The 15,347-nt window shown below is 41.9% G+C and overlaps 1 protein-coding gene across 5 annotated transcripts in view; it reads left to right on the plus strand.

Moving 5' to 3' along the window:
* LOC149197552 (uncharacterized) overlaps nucleotides 1-15,347 on the plus strand; it is a 79,640-nt gene that overhangs the window by 21,993 nt on the left and 42,300 nt on the right. For all 5 annotated transcript variants that reach the window (XM_089405883.1, XM_089405884.1, XM_089405886.1 and 2 more), the window contains one exon: nucleotides 9,556-9,796. In XM_089405883.1, the coding sequence (XP_089262009.1) occupies nucleotides 9,591-9,796 (206 nt within the window). In that variant the 5' untranslated portion in view covers nucleotides 9,556-9,590. The remainder of the gene's footprint in view (nucleotides 1-9,555; nucleotides 9,797-15,347) is intronic.

Here is a 15,347-nt window from a genome sequence, read left to right on the forward strand (position 1 = left end):
TATTGGTAATTCTCTTGATGAAAAGAACACAATAATAACATCATGAAGAAAAGACTATAAGCTAAGAAGTAATAGTATATCACAAGCAATTATCAAGCAGAGAAATCTTTTAACTATTCATGCCCTAGATTTCTCAACAAATAGCACCACAAATTCTTCAGAGACAATGCAGAGGCTAGTAGCAGTCAAGATTCGGGAGGCAGATGCATCATATTGAACTCAGTTGATTCAATATTTTGGATGCTTTTCAGTTGCAGATGTTGTAGTTGCAGTAGCAACATTGTTGCAGTGCAAATGCAATGTTGACAACAATAAAACAGGGTTAGCAGTAGCACAAATGCAACATTAGAGTTGTGCAGTGGTTGGTGGGCAGTGCAAGACAATCACAATAGCCAGACGTTAGCAACGTGACAGGAGGTGATATAGAGACAGGGTGTTGTGGCAGGACGTGCAACACCAGAACACATACCTCGCTAAGAGGGAGTGTTAGTTTCTGTATCATCGAATGTGTTCTAGCCACGAAATTTGGTGAAGAGGCTAAAATACACATGATCTCCAAAACCCAGAAATCGTTTATGGAAATTCCACCTAGATATAACTTAATTAGATTATTAGCAAATTTTTAAATATTTCCTAAGCCTAAACTTAGGGAACATGGCTAATTAATTAGAGTTAATTAAGTCAAGGTGAGAATTCTCTAGAAACTCACATAGATCGATCTAGAAATGATCTGAGCCATTGATTAAGATTTAATCTTGGCCGTTGGAGTTCCAACATGAAGATACAAGAAGGGATCGATGTAGCGATGGAGAATGCACCAGAGTCACTTGGAGAGTTCGATTTTCCAGAGTAGAAGTACTCAGTTGCTGAAGAGTTCAAGCTTCAATGAGGCAACAAAGATAGTGAGGGGCAGGGACAATGATCCGGAGGAAGTTTTCCAGACCCAGAGAGGAAACAACAAGAGGGTCGAGTTATTCCTAGTGAGGCAGCGCAAAGGACTGCATAGTTGCTTCAAAGAAGTAGTTCGATTTGATGGATAGAAATTCGTTCTCAGTTCTAGAGGCTAGGCAAAGGGTCCAAATTGTTGGAGAGACAATTTCCTCAGTCGATACAGGCATAACGACTTCATCAGAGGCAGGTTGGAGGCTTGACGTCATAGGGTCAGCGCAGAGCAGCACAGTGGCTGACACATAGGGTCTAGGAGGCCGAGTTTTTTGAAGGGAATTGTGCCGGGATTGCTTGTGGAAGAATTGTAATTCCCTTAAAATAATTTTGCCCAGATTTTCTTGCTGTTTGGATTGCCAGTTGGGCATCCATAGATTGTACTCAGATTTTTACTGTTGCATAATAATAAAACCCTCTCTATTGCACTAATTTTCCCAAGGTGGGTTTTTTTGGGGACATTTGTCCAAAAATAACGGTGTCATTTTTATGTGTGTGTGCTAGTATTTTCTCAGTTCCAACGCTATTTATTTTCCGTAGTTTTATTTGTGAAGGTTGCTGCGTGTTTATTTCGATGTTGCCGTAGTAATGAACTGAATAATTAATTTATCAGTTAGAGGAAATAATACGAGTTGTTGCAATAGGATTTCAGTTTTGAAATTTTCACAATAAAGGGGGCGACCTTTTGATCTCCAAGCAAATGACCTGTGGTGCTCCCAAGTGGTTATGGGGGCACAAAACATTCTCATGGGTCTCCAAGTAGATCGATCAAGCCTGTATCCCATCTATAAGGGCTGGAACAATGATGCAAGCCCTCTCTGTCTCCCATGGTGAGACATAACCCCATCTAGGCCTTGGATCAATTGCCAAGTGTGTGGTGAAGTGTGTAGCCGGCTGGAAAAGGTGGTCTAGGTGCATCATCATCATCAAATAGGTGGAACATGAGCGAGCAATGGATGGTACTAAAGGATGCCATGGCATGGCTATTTGTTTTCTGCTATAGTGGAGGCCCATGGCTCTTAACGCCCACCCTACAAATGCCAATATGACCCTTTGAAGGGCTTGGACCTCGTATAGAGAGAGACCAAACCCCAAGATGAAGACCCACCTGCATTCCTGTATAAGATCCAATGCGTCTCCCCACCTTCTAGTACGAAAAATCATCATTGTAATTGAGGAAATGAGCTTACAAACCATGGAACCAAGTGGACACTTCATAGTTGCCCTTCTATAGTGGGCTTTTTAGAGTGTACAGGTACCTCCAAGTTCAAGAAGGAGGTTAACCAAGGACCCTATTAGGTGGTTTCAACCTCTTAAGGGAGTGACAGGTTCATAGTACATCCATCAAGTGGAAGGTGTCATGTGATATGATGATGGAACAAAATTGGGGCATCAGGGTAAGGCTCCAAGCCACATGCCATGGTACAAGGGTAACTAAGATAAGGGAAGCCCACACTTGGCTGTATGAATGTAGGAGGGAGCAATCGTGGTACATGAGTTGCCCTGACCTTTTCTTTTCCACCCTTTTCATATGCATTTTGCCTTTTATTGTTTTTTCTTTTAAAACTGCGTGGGGCTTAAGTGGATGAGAGCATGATGTGAATGATATAGCATTGAGTAGCCCCTTAAGTTGGGAAGTTCATCGCCCACTAGGGGTTGGGACAATCATGGGTTTCTTAATGATGTAGGGGGGCCAATATAGGGGCCCTAGGAACCAGGGTGATGGCCATAATGATAGGGCTAGAGCTCATGTTGGTTTTTGCCCACGTGCTAAATTTGTATGTGCTAACCATCTTTTGCGTTTTATGGTACATTTCTTGCTGAAAGTGGCCAAATTATGCTTTTTATTTTCTTTTTAGTTGCATCAACCTCCGAGGCATCGTTCCAAGCCTGACCCAAAGTGTGGACAAGGGGCGGGGGATGCTAACTCCTTGTGGACCTAATGGACAAATGTGGATCTGGATGAGAAACATGTGAAAAGGGGTCAAAATGAGCGAAGGGGAGTGATGTATTGTGGATTTGGGCTAGCATCGGATGTGCTCTAGCCATGAAATTTGGTGGAGAGGTTAGGGCACACGAGATCTCCAATACCCAGATAGGGTTTGGGCAGATTCTAAACAGTTCAGGAGATATTAAAATAATTAATATTTTTAATGGAGTCCCTAAGTCGAAACTTAGGGAAATTAAAATATTAATGTGAATTAATATGAAACTGTGTTAGAATGGTCCAAAAGACATGGATCAAGCCAGATCTAATCTTAGCCGATTAGGGGCTTAATCTCGACCGTTGATATGTCAACGAGAAAAGTATAAGAGGACGCTTGAGGGTCACTTGGAGAGTACACCAGAGTGATCAGTCATTCTGTTCTGTAGAGCGGGGTTTGCTAAGAGAGATAGAATAAGTGATCGGAGTTGCAACTGAGGGGCATTGAGTACAGAGAGACAGAGAGGCAAAGATAGTGCCGAGAGAGCAGCGCAGGAGCCAGGGCTCACATAGGGCGACGCAGAGGTAGCTAGGAGCTGCACAGAGCTTCTGAGAGGCTAGCGTTGCTGACTCAGGGCCAACACTGGGCAGAGAGGGGCTAACGCAATACAAAAAGGCAGATGCTGGGGTTTCTGGGGCAGACTGGAGCTGAGGAGCTACCGGAAGGATTATCCGGGGTTTCAGTTGGGAAGTTTGTCTCAAATTGAGAGGTATTATTGCTAAGGAAATTCTCTGTTGGGTAGGTCGGATTTGGCACACAGATTGTACTTTGATATTGCTTAATAAGAAAACCCTTAGATAGCTGCACCAGTTTTCCCACACTGGGTTTTTCCGGGGACATTGGTCCAAAAATAACGGTGTCATTTGGTGTGATTGTTTTTGTTTCCTTCAGTTGTTGATCTGTACTATGTTGAGCATGCACTAGTGTTTATTTTCAGTATTTACATTGTAAATAACTTGTTAAGTAACGAAACAAGTAGGTAGGAATAAATCAGATAAAGTGCATGGAGGGTTTCTAATTGGTAAACTTAGAAACTTCAACATGGTATCAAAACGTGATTGCAGATCATAGGAGGATTGAGGACATCAGCTGAGCGGAGTAATAGCAGCAAAAACAACTGTCCCGAGGTGACATAAGTTGTTTCTAGTAGAGCAGCAACAAGGGAAGGGTGACGCAGTGCCTGCGTCATCAAGGGTGAGCTAGGAAGAGGCAACACAGAGGCTAAGGAAGGCAAAGGGAGCCTCACGCAGAGCCATGTAGAAGCTAGGAGGGCTGACGCAATTGGCTGAGGAGGTCGGGTTGCTGGTGTCGGGATTGCGCAAAGCCTAGGAGCTCTCACCTTCAGGTTGCTGGGGTTTAGAAGGCTGTGGGAACATTGTAGAGTGGAGCTGGTGAGGTATTGTAGTCAGAACAATACCTGATAGGGCAAGGCCAAGAGGAGGGAGTTGCTACTGAGGGTTTCTAGCCGAGAAACCCGGATCAATGGTGTGGTTGCACAGACGATCAGAGTAGGGGGCATCTCGACATCGACAGAAGGATTTCCAGGAGGGAAATCGAGACTCAGAGGGAGTCAGATCGAGAACTTCTAGGAGGGAAGTAGAAGAGCATCATGGCACTACACGGAGTAAGAGACCAGGACAGACTGGACGGAGCGTCGAACTTCGCAGTCTGGAAGGCCAGAATCTTATCCGTACTTGACAGAAATCGTGTCAAGAACTTTGCCTTGAAGGTTATAGCTATCCCAGTCGACCCAAATGATAACGACAAGTACGAGGAGGCAATGGTGAGGGCCAAGAGCATCATCCTTGACGGGGTCAAGGACCATGTAGTACCACACAGTGCTGAGAAGAAAACGACATATGAGATGTGGGAGGCCCTCAAGATATTGTACTAGCATACTTCTGTGCTGAGAAGAATGTTACTAGAGAATCAGTTGAGGTCGTATCTGATGAAGAAGGGAGAAGTTGAGAACCGATTAACACCTTCCTCGGAGGACTGAATGAGATCTGAGATCAGTTGATTGCTATAGAAGCCACGCTGGATCAGGAATTGATGGTGAGGACAACCTTGAACGCTGTCTCAGAAGACTGGGAGGTATTTGTCCAGAGTATACTGGGCAGAGGGACACCTTGGGATGAGATGTGGGTTGCTTTTCGCCAAGAAGAGATAAGACGACAGTCAAAGACAGGTAGCAGCAGCAAGGGGATCAAAGTCAAGCAGGAGGAGGAAGATGTTGCCCTAACATCCAAGGAAAAGTAGGAAAAGTGGAAGAAGAAGGATCTCTCCAAGATCAAGTGCTTCCATTGTGGGGAGCTGGGTCATTATGCAACCCAGTGTCCAAGGAAGAAGAGTAAGGGAGAGTCTTCCGAGACTAATGCAGCACCAGCAAGGGCAGAGAAGGAAGTTTTGACAGACGATGACTGTGCCATGAGTGCACATGCACCCCTTGAGCGAAAGTGGGGAGACATCGAGCAGTAGTCAGGCAGACTACAAGCGATAAGGGGTAGTATCCTCGAGGTACCCAGCCTCTTGGATTAGACCTTGCTACGGGAGCCCCGAAGAGGAGTAGCAAGACTGGCTGAGTTGGGTAGGGATGGATGCGGATGGAGCAGCAAAGAGGGCTACAGTGCAGGAGTCCCGAGATAGCGCGAGGCTAGCAGGCTACAGCAGTGCGAGAGGCACAGGAGTGTTGCACTAGTGCTAGATGGCACAAAGAGGAGTGCAACGGTGCGAGATGCAGGGAGTTGTTGTAGCAGCACAGAGGTCAGAGAGGGAGCACTTGTCAGCGACAGAGGAAGCTTCAACATCAGGAGGGTCTCTAGCCCAACAAAGAGGTAAGAGTTGGGAGATCAGTTACTTCTCAGTAACTGAGTTGCAGTGCAACAATGGGAAGCATGATGAGAGGAGTTGTAGTGCGGATATGCAGTGTTGGGAGAAAGGACCAACAACACGGATGCAGAGGGAGTTGCAGTACGAATGCAACAGTGGTAGTGGCAGAGCCATGGGTAGCAATACAGGATGCAACAATGCAGAGAATGGTGGGCAATAGGCTTAGCATCAACACAGTGACCGATGCAGATGATCAGGGTGATACTTAGTAAGGAGTATTACTAGAGCACACTCCTCGCTAGGAGGGAGTGTTGATTTGGGGTAGCATTGGATGTGCTCTAGCCATGAAATTTGGTGGAGAGGTTAGGGCACATGATATCTCCAATACCCAGAAAGGGTTTGGGCAGATTCTAAACAGTTCAGGAGATATTAAAATAATTAATATTTTTAATGGAGTCCCTAAGTCGAAACTTAGGGAAATTAAAAAATTAATGTGAATTAATATGAAATTATGTTAGAATGGTCCAAAAGACATGGATCAAGCCAGATTTAATCTTAGCCGTTGATTAGGGACTTAATCTTAGCCGTTGATTAGGGACTTAATCTCGACCGTTGATATGTCAACGAGAAAAGTATAAGAGGAGGCTTGAGGGTCACTTGGAGAGTACACCAGAGTGATCAGCCATTCTATTCTCTAGAGTGGGGTTTGCTAAAAGAGATAGAATCAATGATCGGAGTTGCAGCTGAGGGGCATTGAGTACAGAGAGACAGAGAGGTAGAGATAGTGCTGGGAGAGCAGCGTAGGAGCCAGAGAGAGTGATGCAGTAGAAGCCAAGGCTCACGCAGGGCCACGCAAAGGTAGCCGGGAGCTGTGTAGAGCTTCAGAGAGGCTAGCGTTGCTGACGCAGAGGGCCAGAAGGCTGACGCAGGGCCTCCTAAGGCTGACGCAGACCCATTCAGGGTGACACAGGGCCAGCGCTGGGCAGAGAGGGGTTGACGCAGTCCAGAAAGGCAGACGCTGGGGTTTCTGGGGCAAATTGGAGCTGAGGAGCTGCCAGAAGGATTATCCGGGGTTTCAGCTGGGAAATTTGTCTCAAACTGAGAGGTATTACTGCCAAGGAAATTCTCTATTGGGTAGGTCGGATTTGGCATCCAAATTGTACTCTGATATTGCTTAATAAGAAAACCCTTAGATAGCTGCACCGATTTTCCCACATTGGGTTTTTCCGGGGACATTGGTCCAAAAATAACGGTGTCATTTGGTGTGATTGTTTCTGTTTCCTTCAGTTGTTGATTTGTAATATGTTGAGCATGCACTAGTGTTTATTTTCAGTATTTACATTGTAAATAACTTGTTAAGTAATGGAACAAGTAGGTAGGAATAAATCAGATAAAGTGCATGGAGGGCTTCTAACTGGTAAAATTAGAAACTTCAACATGTATGTGGTGTCGGGAAGTGGGACCACGCAACCAAAATAAGGATTTCTCATGTACTGGCGCTCCTAAGTCTAGTAGCCAATAAAGGAGATCCCATGGGACTAAGATACAAGGTTAACCACCAAATTGGACAAGGGGACAAGAGTACAAACCAAGTCCATTCTTTTCGTCGAATCCCTCCACTAATTCATGTCCAAAAGTGTCCATGATAAGTAAGCAAAGGTACCCAACTACATAATGAAAAGCCATACCTTCGGGGTTGCAAGGCCCACCCTCGAACATACGATCATAACAAATGGGTGAGGGTCCATAATGGCTAACTCAGGTGGTGGAGATGGTGGCACATCGAGCTATCTGGTGACTGCAAGGGGCTGCCGGCTGAGGACCACCTAGGAGAAAAAATTCTCCTATGGGTGTCACCCATGGGTGGTGGGTAACAGGGCCATGATAGAAGAATTCAACAATCAATGCCACTAAAATCAAGGTACATAGAAGGCTTGGTGCTCTTGATTAACTGCTAGTTCCATATCCTCGTTCATGACAAAATCCAATGGAAATGTTGCAAGGCCCCCAATCCCGAAATCTTGAAAATTGTTAAGTTTGCTGGATTTTGAGTGGGATCTAAAATTCTACTTTCTCCATATGATATCCAATGAGGTCGGAACCACTCTCAAACATCCTAAGTCAATTAATGGTAATGTTAAAAATTTAAGTAAAAGAATGAAATTGAAAGATAAATTTTTTTAACATTACCATTATTTGCATAGCATTAGTAGGGCAATATGGTCAAATACTGGGCTTGCCCACTCATAAATTATTGTTTAAAAAAATTGCATTCAAGGGGTTCTTGGTAGCATTGTATGAACAAATTGGCTTCTTCAGTGAAAAGGGCCAATTCGGTAGTGAAGCTACCTTCTTCGGTCTGTGACACCAATTTGGACTGGTTTTCCCTCGAAACAGTTGGACCAACTGGTTCAGTCCAGTCTGCTCCAGTTTTGATAACACTGTTCACAAGTTGTTAACACTTCGCCCGTAGAGAAGTGTTGGAGTACCTATAGCTTCATCCACAACATTAAGAGAAACAATTTGAATGTAGATTGAGCAAAAAACTTGGTATATGTGCACCGCAACTTGAGGTTGTTGTCCCATTATTGTAAATCAATAAAGAATGATAGAACATATGTAACTTAGGACAACAATCCAAAGGAGGTTAATTTGGAGGATGGAGCCATAGCTTTAGAGCATTTGGACACTGAACTTTTTAGTGGTCATGATGGTGATCATATTCATGGAATAGAGATGCTGCCCCCATCCACTAGCAGGTTTCCAGGTGCGGGAGATTTGCCTTTATCTTCTCGAATGTTACATGGGGTCCATGCAGCTATAGGTCATGTCCCACAAACACTTCCACCTACACTTACTCTTGTTTATAGATCACGGGAAAAGAAACTAGAAGTATCTCATGGCAAGAGGAAAGCTTATATACTTTTCTTTTTACTAATACTGTCCTTGTTATAGCTGATTTTTTTGTAAACGTTATATGCGAATTTCAGTTGAAATTTGAACTTACTTTTGAACTGTTGACTGAATCTTACAACTCGTTGATAATGAATATAATGCTCTATTTCATTTTGTGGTTGATGTTATCTATTACAATTTGTTGATGATAAATTCTATATGTTGAAGCTTGAAGACTGTTGTTGTGGTTGATGATTGATCATTCGATGACAATGTTATAACTACTAGATATTTGATGTTATATGTGTACTAAATAGTTGATGCTTTAATTATCATCATTAATCCTAGTTAAATCTATGTTTTCATGTTTGCTGCAGTTGATTGGACATGCTGTATGTTTTTTTGAATATATATGCATCAAAATATATTAAAATAGGTATTATATAAAAAACGCTCCTGAAACTCTTCACTTCCAGAACTTTCTTGAAAATTGCGGTTCCCGCTTCCAGCTCTCTCTCTCTCTCTCTGCTTCCAACAACCTTGGTTTTATCAAAGAATTTATTTCCTACCCCCACCTTTTTGATTCTTGCAAGGTTTGTAGCATCTTATTTTTCCATGTCTAGCAATTGGGGTTATGTCCAATAGATCTGATCTTTATACCCTTTTATGTAATGCTTGTGTGATTAAGTTTATAACCATAAAAACTTCTTTAAGGCTATATACATTTTGGAGCAAGTATAACCCCACAAACATTTACTCTTCATACAAACAGTATTGTCTTACAAGTTTTGGTGTTTCACTCCCTATCCGGGAAGTCTGACTGTAAATTAAAGATGCATAATGATATTTCTAGGAGATTTTAGCATCCATCTTAATTTTTAAATTGATGACCTTTTCTGTGTAGATTGAAATGCTGAGAAGAATGAAGACAAGCATATCATGCAAGACAAGATGATGAGAATGACAAGACTTTGGTATATCAGTTTACAAGGTGCAACACATGTTTTGTTTCCAAGAAGGATGTCCTTTTATGGAGCTAGATGTTTCAGTTCAAAGCTAGAAGATGCTGTTCGAGAAGACAAGCTTGATTTTATTACGGCTTCAAAAATACTCTTTTCAACTCCTTCAAAACCCAAAAAGTTTGGGTAGGTCCTGATGTTTATTAGTAAACTTACTGTTAGTTATTTGTTCTGTTATAACTTTTTTTGTTTCATGAAGGCTTCTTGTCATTGTATTAATTTGGAATTTCAGGTCCACTCCTAGACATGACAAATAAATGATTGTGTTTCATTGTTTCCTAAATATGCAGTTGTTTGCACCATTGTTTTAAAAGCAGTATTGATATACATTCCTAATTGGAAGACTGTAATAGAATCTGTTATTCTCTTTAGGATATATCGATTTGGTGCTTGTGAGACTCTTAGGCTTTACTGGGATGGATTGGCATGCATTCACTTTTCTGCCTTAAGTTTTTCATTTGCTCAAATTTTTTTGGATTGGTATGCATTCACTTTTTTGCCTTAGGTTATTCATTCGTTCAAAATTTCTTTGGGGCAAACTGCAGTGGAGCCCTACAGCATACATTTTTTATTTTTTTATAGCTATAACCTATATATGAATATTCTAGAATCTAAACCCATTGATGTGTAACTACCTTGGGCTGAATGGAAGCTGTAGAATTTCATAATGGTGCATCAATAACACAATAACAAACAAACATGATCGGAGAGAGTAATAAATGTTAGATATATTAATGATATTGCAACAAGTACATCTACAAGAGTCTGGGGTAGGCATTCAACTTTACATACACCTCTTTCTTATCTAATAAATCTTTCATAACTGTTGAAGTTCGTAGCTTGGGCAGGTGCTTTTGTACAAGCCTTGTTTCTAGGCGCGTTGAAGTCACCCACATCTCCTTAGAACACTTACTCTAGGTTGAGCAAGTTGTTAATGTAACTTAGCCTAAGTATAACTTAGGAAAAAGACATTAATATGTTGGCTTATTGAGCTAATAAAACTTAGGAAAACTAAATTAGTTTACTTTAGTAAGTTTTAATCTTAGCCATTAATCTCAAGTGAGGTGAGATCTAATTTCGGCCGTCAATCACTTTGAGATTAGGGTTAGGATTGTTGAAAAATGTGTAACTAGGTTCGGTCTTCATAAATATGAAATGTATTCTTGTAAATTGTAAAATGAAAAGAAATTATTATTATTGGAGCATGGGTTTCATGCTCAAGTTCTTTTATTTTATAGGTCAAGCAACCATTGAGTGCTTCTAGGGTTTTGTCCTAGGTCTAAGAGTCATTGTCATATAATGAAGACCCCAATGGGCACATTGTATCTTGTAAAGAAAAAATATTTCTGTCTATAAAGTGTCAAAATGCCCTCCAAGATCAAGTCGGCCTGAGTGAAGAGCCACGTCTACCCCTTGAAGAGGCCTATATATAGAGAGGAACCCGTTCTCCAAAGGATCACTCACTCATCTCTCATTCTATCGAAGAAGAGGACGAAGGAAGTCGAAGTGTTTGGGCTAATTCTCTCTCCCACATGCAAGTCAAAGCTAGGGTTTCTGTGCAAGGGTCATCTCTGGTTCGATCTTGGAAGGAGGAGAGGAAAGAAGTCAAGCGAAGGTTACTTAGGGAATCTCTCTAGCCCTAAGTCTCAAGGAAAGGCAAGCGAAGGGAAGAGGAAGGCTACAAGAAGAAGATCGAAGTTTTCTAGTGTGGCAACAACAGTTGCAGTAGTTGCCGGGGAGACAAGATTTCGGATCTGCAGTAGGAGGTCAAAGTTCTTGCAGCAGGAGGTTGAGTTAGTGGTTGATCTTGATCTTGGAGGGTATTTGTCTGAGTCACTAGGTCTTGGTATTCATCAATTGAAGGATCTATAAGAAGAGAAGAGATTTAAGGGTTTTCCCCTCAAGAGGAGGGGTTTTGGCCCTGGCTTGCAGCCTATATACTGTGTCACTGTTCTTATTGTTTTGGTAGCTGTTTGATGTATCTCACATTATAATAATAAGGAACAAAGCTAATAAAGAAAAAGGTAACACAAGTAGTTATCCAATTAAAGAGAATTAACATATTCATTGCCCTATTGAATTGTCAACATGGTATCAGAGCTAAGGTTAGCAAAGGGCATCATGAGGATCTCCTCTACAATGAAGAAGCTCATTAAAAAGTGTTCCAAGATAGCAAGCCATCTCAAGGAAGGTATCAAGAAAGCATGGAGTCCCTTATTTTCTTCAAAGAAGTTATCAATCAAGGAAAAGGATGAAGGTCTCTTCTTGGCTCTCTCCGACACATTCCAAGATGAAGACATTTAGTTAATTGATAGTGGTGCATCAAGGCACATCACTGGCCATTCCAAACAATTGAAGACCTTATCAAAAGGAAAATCCACTTATTCAGTGGAACTTGGAGATAACAAGAGCTATCCTTAAAAGGTATTAGATCAACTTCTATAACACTGGAGAATGGAAGCAACATCCACGTCAACAACATTTTATTTGTTCCAGGTTTGCATAAGAACTTACTCTCCATTTCAAGCTTAGAAGATAAGGGTGATCGTGTAGCTTTCATTGATGGAAAAGTTGTTGTATGGGTAAAGACTCAAGTATAGAACAAGCTAAAGTCATTGACATTCGAGAAAGAAGATTCTACAGACTAATATCTCCTATGGCCCAAGCCCTAGTTCACATTGAAATTAGCCTGTGTGAACTCTGGCATAGACGATTTGGTCATCTACATTTCAAGATCCTTCCAACTCTAAGTTCCATAGTAGATGGAATACCTGAACTGAAGGAAGATCATGAAGGAGTATATAAGGGATGTGCATTGGGTACGAATACCAAGAAACCATTTGGAAGCAGTGCTTCACGGTTAAAAGAAATCTTGGATCTCATTCACTCTGATGTATGTGGCCCTATGACACTCCTAAATCACTTGGAGGTCATCTATATTATGCAGTGTTGCAAACATCGCGACTTTTTCCCTTTGCCGATAAAATCGCTTGATTTTTAAGGTGTTTTTTTTTGGTTTCTTTTAAATCACGAAAAAATCGTGATTCGACGGGAAAAAATCGTGTGACTTTGGAACAACGCGTTTTAAAAGCGAATTCATGGTTTTTATTTGTCATTTTTTGCAGACAGCGGGCTTGTTTGAGAGCCGAGGAGGAGAGGAAGGTGACTACTAGGGCAGAGGAGGAGAAAAACAAAAGATTTTAGCATCCCAAGCAAAAGAAATTCGTGTTTGGACCAAATTTCTTTGGCAAACCGTGGTTTCCAGGTATGGGCACCAAATTTGGCCATTTTTTTTGGTTTTTTTCTTGTTTTTGCTTGGGTTTCTATAACCCATTGATTATCAATGATTTTTGAGTGGATTTGATTGTGTTTTTTTTTCATTTTTGTTGCATAGAGTGGAGAGGGTTCATTTTGGTCAAAAATGCAAAAACTTGATTGTTAGATTTATTAGTTTAATTTCTTCTTGTGCTCTATTTTTTTGCATCATTTTTGTTTGGGTTTGAATGTGCATTTTTTCTATTATTGTTGCATTGAGTTGAAGTTTTTTTGTTGTTTTGTCAAAAATTCAATGTGTTGTGTCATTTATGTAATTTTTAAGAAGCCTTGTCTTAACAGACCTTGACAAACAGTATGTTCAAACGCTTGGAGTATGAACATCAAAAAATTGCTAAATTCTATTAGGAGGCTGGAGAGTTTGACCCATATAAAGGCATTGAGTGGAAACAAATTTTGTAATGGGAAATTCCTGTGCCCAACAATGGAAAAACTTCTATTAAATAGAATGCTTCCTTTAACTATTAATATCAGCAAATGTGCATTGGGCGTTAACGGTTACATACAATCAAAACAGGTTGCTAATGCCGCAGAAAGCAAGAAATCATTGCATTTAGAGATGAATCGAAAGATAGAGAGACAAAGATTATCAGTTGTGTACCAACGATGCCGGCAGGTTCAGTAACTCTCAGCGGCGGCAGTGAACTCAGCACTCACTCAGCAAACTTAGTGGCGACAGTGAACTCAACACTCAACACTCTTGTCGTTTAGGAATTAGGTTAGGGTAGAATGAAATTATAAACCGTGACCCGTAAAGTTAAAAGTTAAAACTTCAAAACTTAGAAAGTTAAATTCTGAAAATTTGTTCCCGGCGGGCAAGGTATCAGCGACCAAAAACGTTTTGAAATTTTGAAAAAACGTATCACGATTTGCTGAAACGTATTTTTTTTTAAACGGGAGGGTTTTTTTACGAAAACGCCTGAAAAACGGCTAGGAAAAAAACGACACGTTTCCAAATCAGAAAACGACACCCAAAACGTTTTTCCCCCGTTTTTTTGCCGTTTCTGCTGTGCATACGTATCCAAAACGTAAAACGGCGTTTTGGGTGTTCAGGCAGCCGTTTCCGGTAACTTAGCCTAGGACTCTCTGTGTCAGCCCTCTGAGGCACTGTGCTGCCTCTAGGAGCCTCTACGTCACTCCCTTTGCCCTTTGCCTGGATGACACAGTGTCTCTGGGCTTCGCGCTGACTCTGCTGGGCTCTGTGTAGCCTGGACTGGCTGCTGCTTTGGCTCTCTCCTCTTTTGTGTTGGTCTCCTAGTATTGTCCCTGCCTCTCTGCCTCATACCCACTGCCCCTCGCTGTTGATCACTGATTCAACTTTGCTTAGCAACCCTGCTCTAGCAAAATGAATGACTGATCACTCTGGTGTATTCTCCAACTTACCCTCAAGCCTCCTCTTATACTTTTCTTGTTGGTCCTTCAATGACCGAGATTATATCTTTAATCAACGACTAATATTAGATTTGGCTTGATCCATGTCCTTTAGAACCTTCTAACCCAGTTTTATATTAATACCTATTAATATTTTATTTTTCCTAAGTTTAGACTTAGGAACTCTATTAAAAATATTAATTATTTTAATATCTCCTTAACCGTGTAGAATTTGCATAAACCATTTCTGGGTCTTGGAGATGTCATGTGCTTTAGCCTCTCCACCAATTTTCATGGCTAGAGCACATCTGATGCTACCCCAAACCAACACTCCCTCTTAGCGAGGATTGTGCTCTAGTAATACTTCACACTGAGCATCACTCTGATTATACGACACCGGTACCTGTGCTAATGCTAGGCCTCCCCGCTCGACATCCTCTGCACTGCTGCATCATGTACTGCTACCCATGGCTCTGCCACTGCCACTGATACATCCGTACTACAACTCCCTCTGCATTCGTGCTGCTGCTGGTCCTGTCTCCAAACACTGCATCTGCACTGCAACCCCCTCTCATCATGCTGCATTGTGCTACTGTTAATTGCTACTGCATTGCAACTCAGTTACTGAGAAGTAAGTAACTGATCCACCCAACTACTGACATCCCTGTCAGGCTAGAAACACTCCCGATGCTGAAGCTCTCTTTGCCGCTATCAAGTGCTCCTTCTACTGCCTCTGCGCTGCTGCAACAACTCCCTGCCTCTCACACCACTGCAAACCTCTCTGTGCCATCCTGCACTGTTGCAACCTCCTTTGTGCCTCTCGCACTATTGCAGCCTGCTAGCTCTGCGCTGCTCGGGACTACTGCACTGTAGCACTCTCTGTCGCTTCATCCGCATCTGTTTCTACCGACATCCGCCATCCTGCGACTTCTCACTTAGGGGCTCCTGTAGCAAGTTATGATCCAAGAGTTTG

The sequence above is a fragment of the Pinus tabuliformis genome, chromosome 2_2, assembly GCF_031772625.1.
Source record: "Pinus tabuliformis cultivar Carrire ecotype Pingquan chromosome 2_2, CPIR1, whole genome shotgun sequence".
Classification (NCBI taxonomy): Eukaryota; Viridiplantae; Streptophyta; class Pinopsida; order Pinales; family Pinaceae; genus Pinus; species Pinus tabuliformis.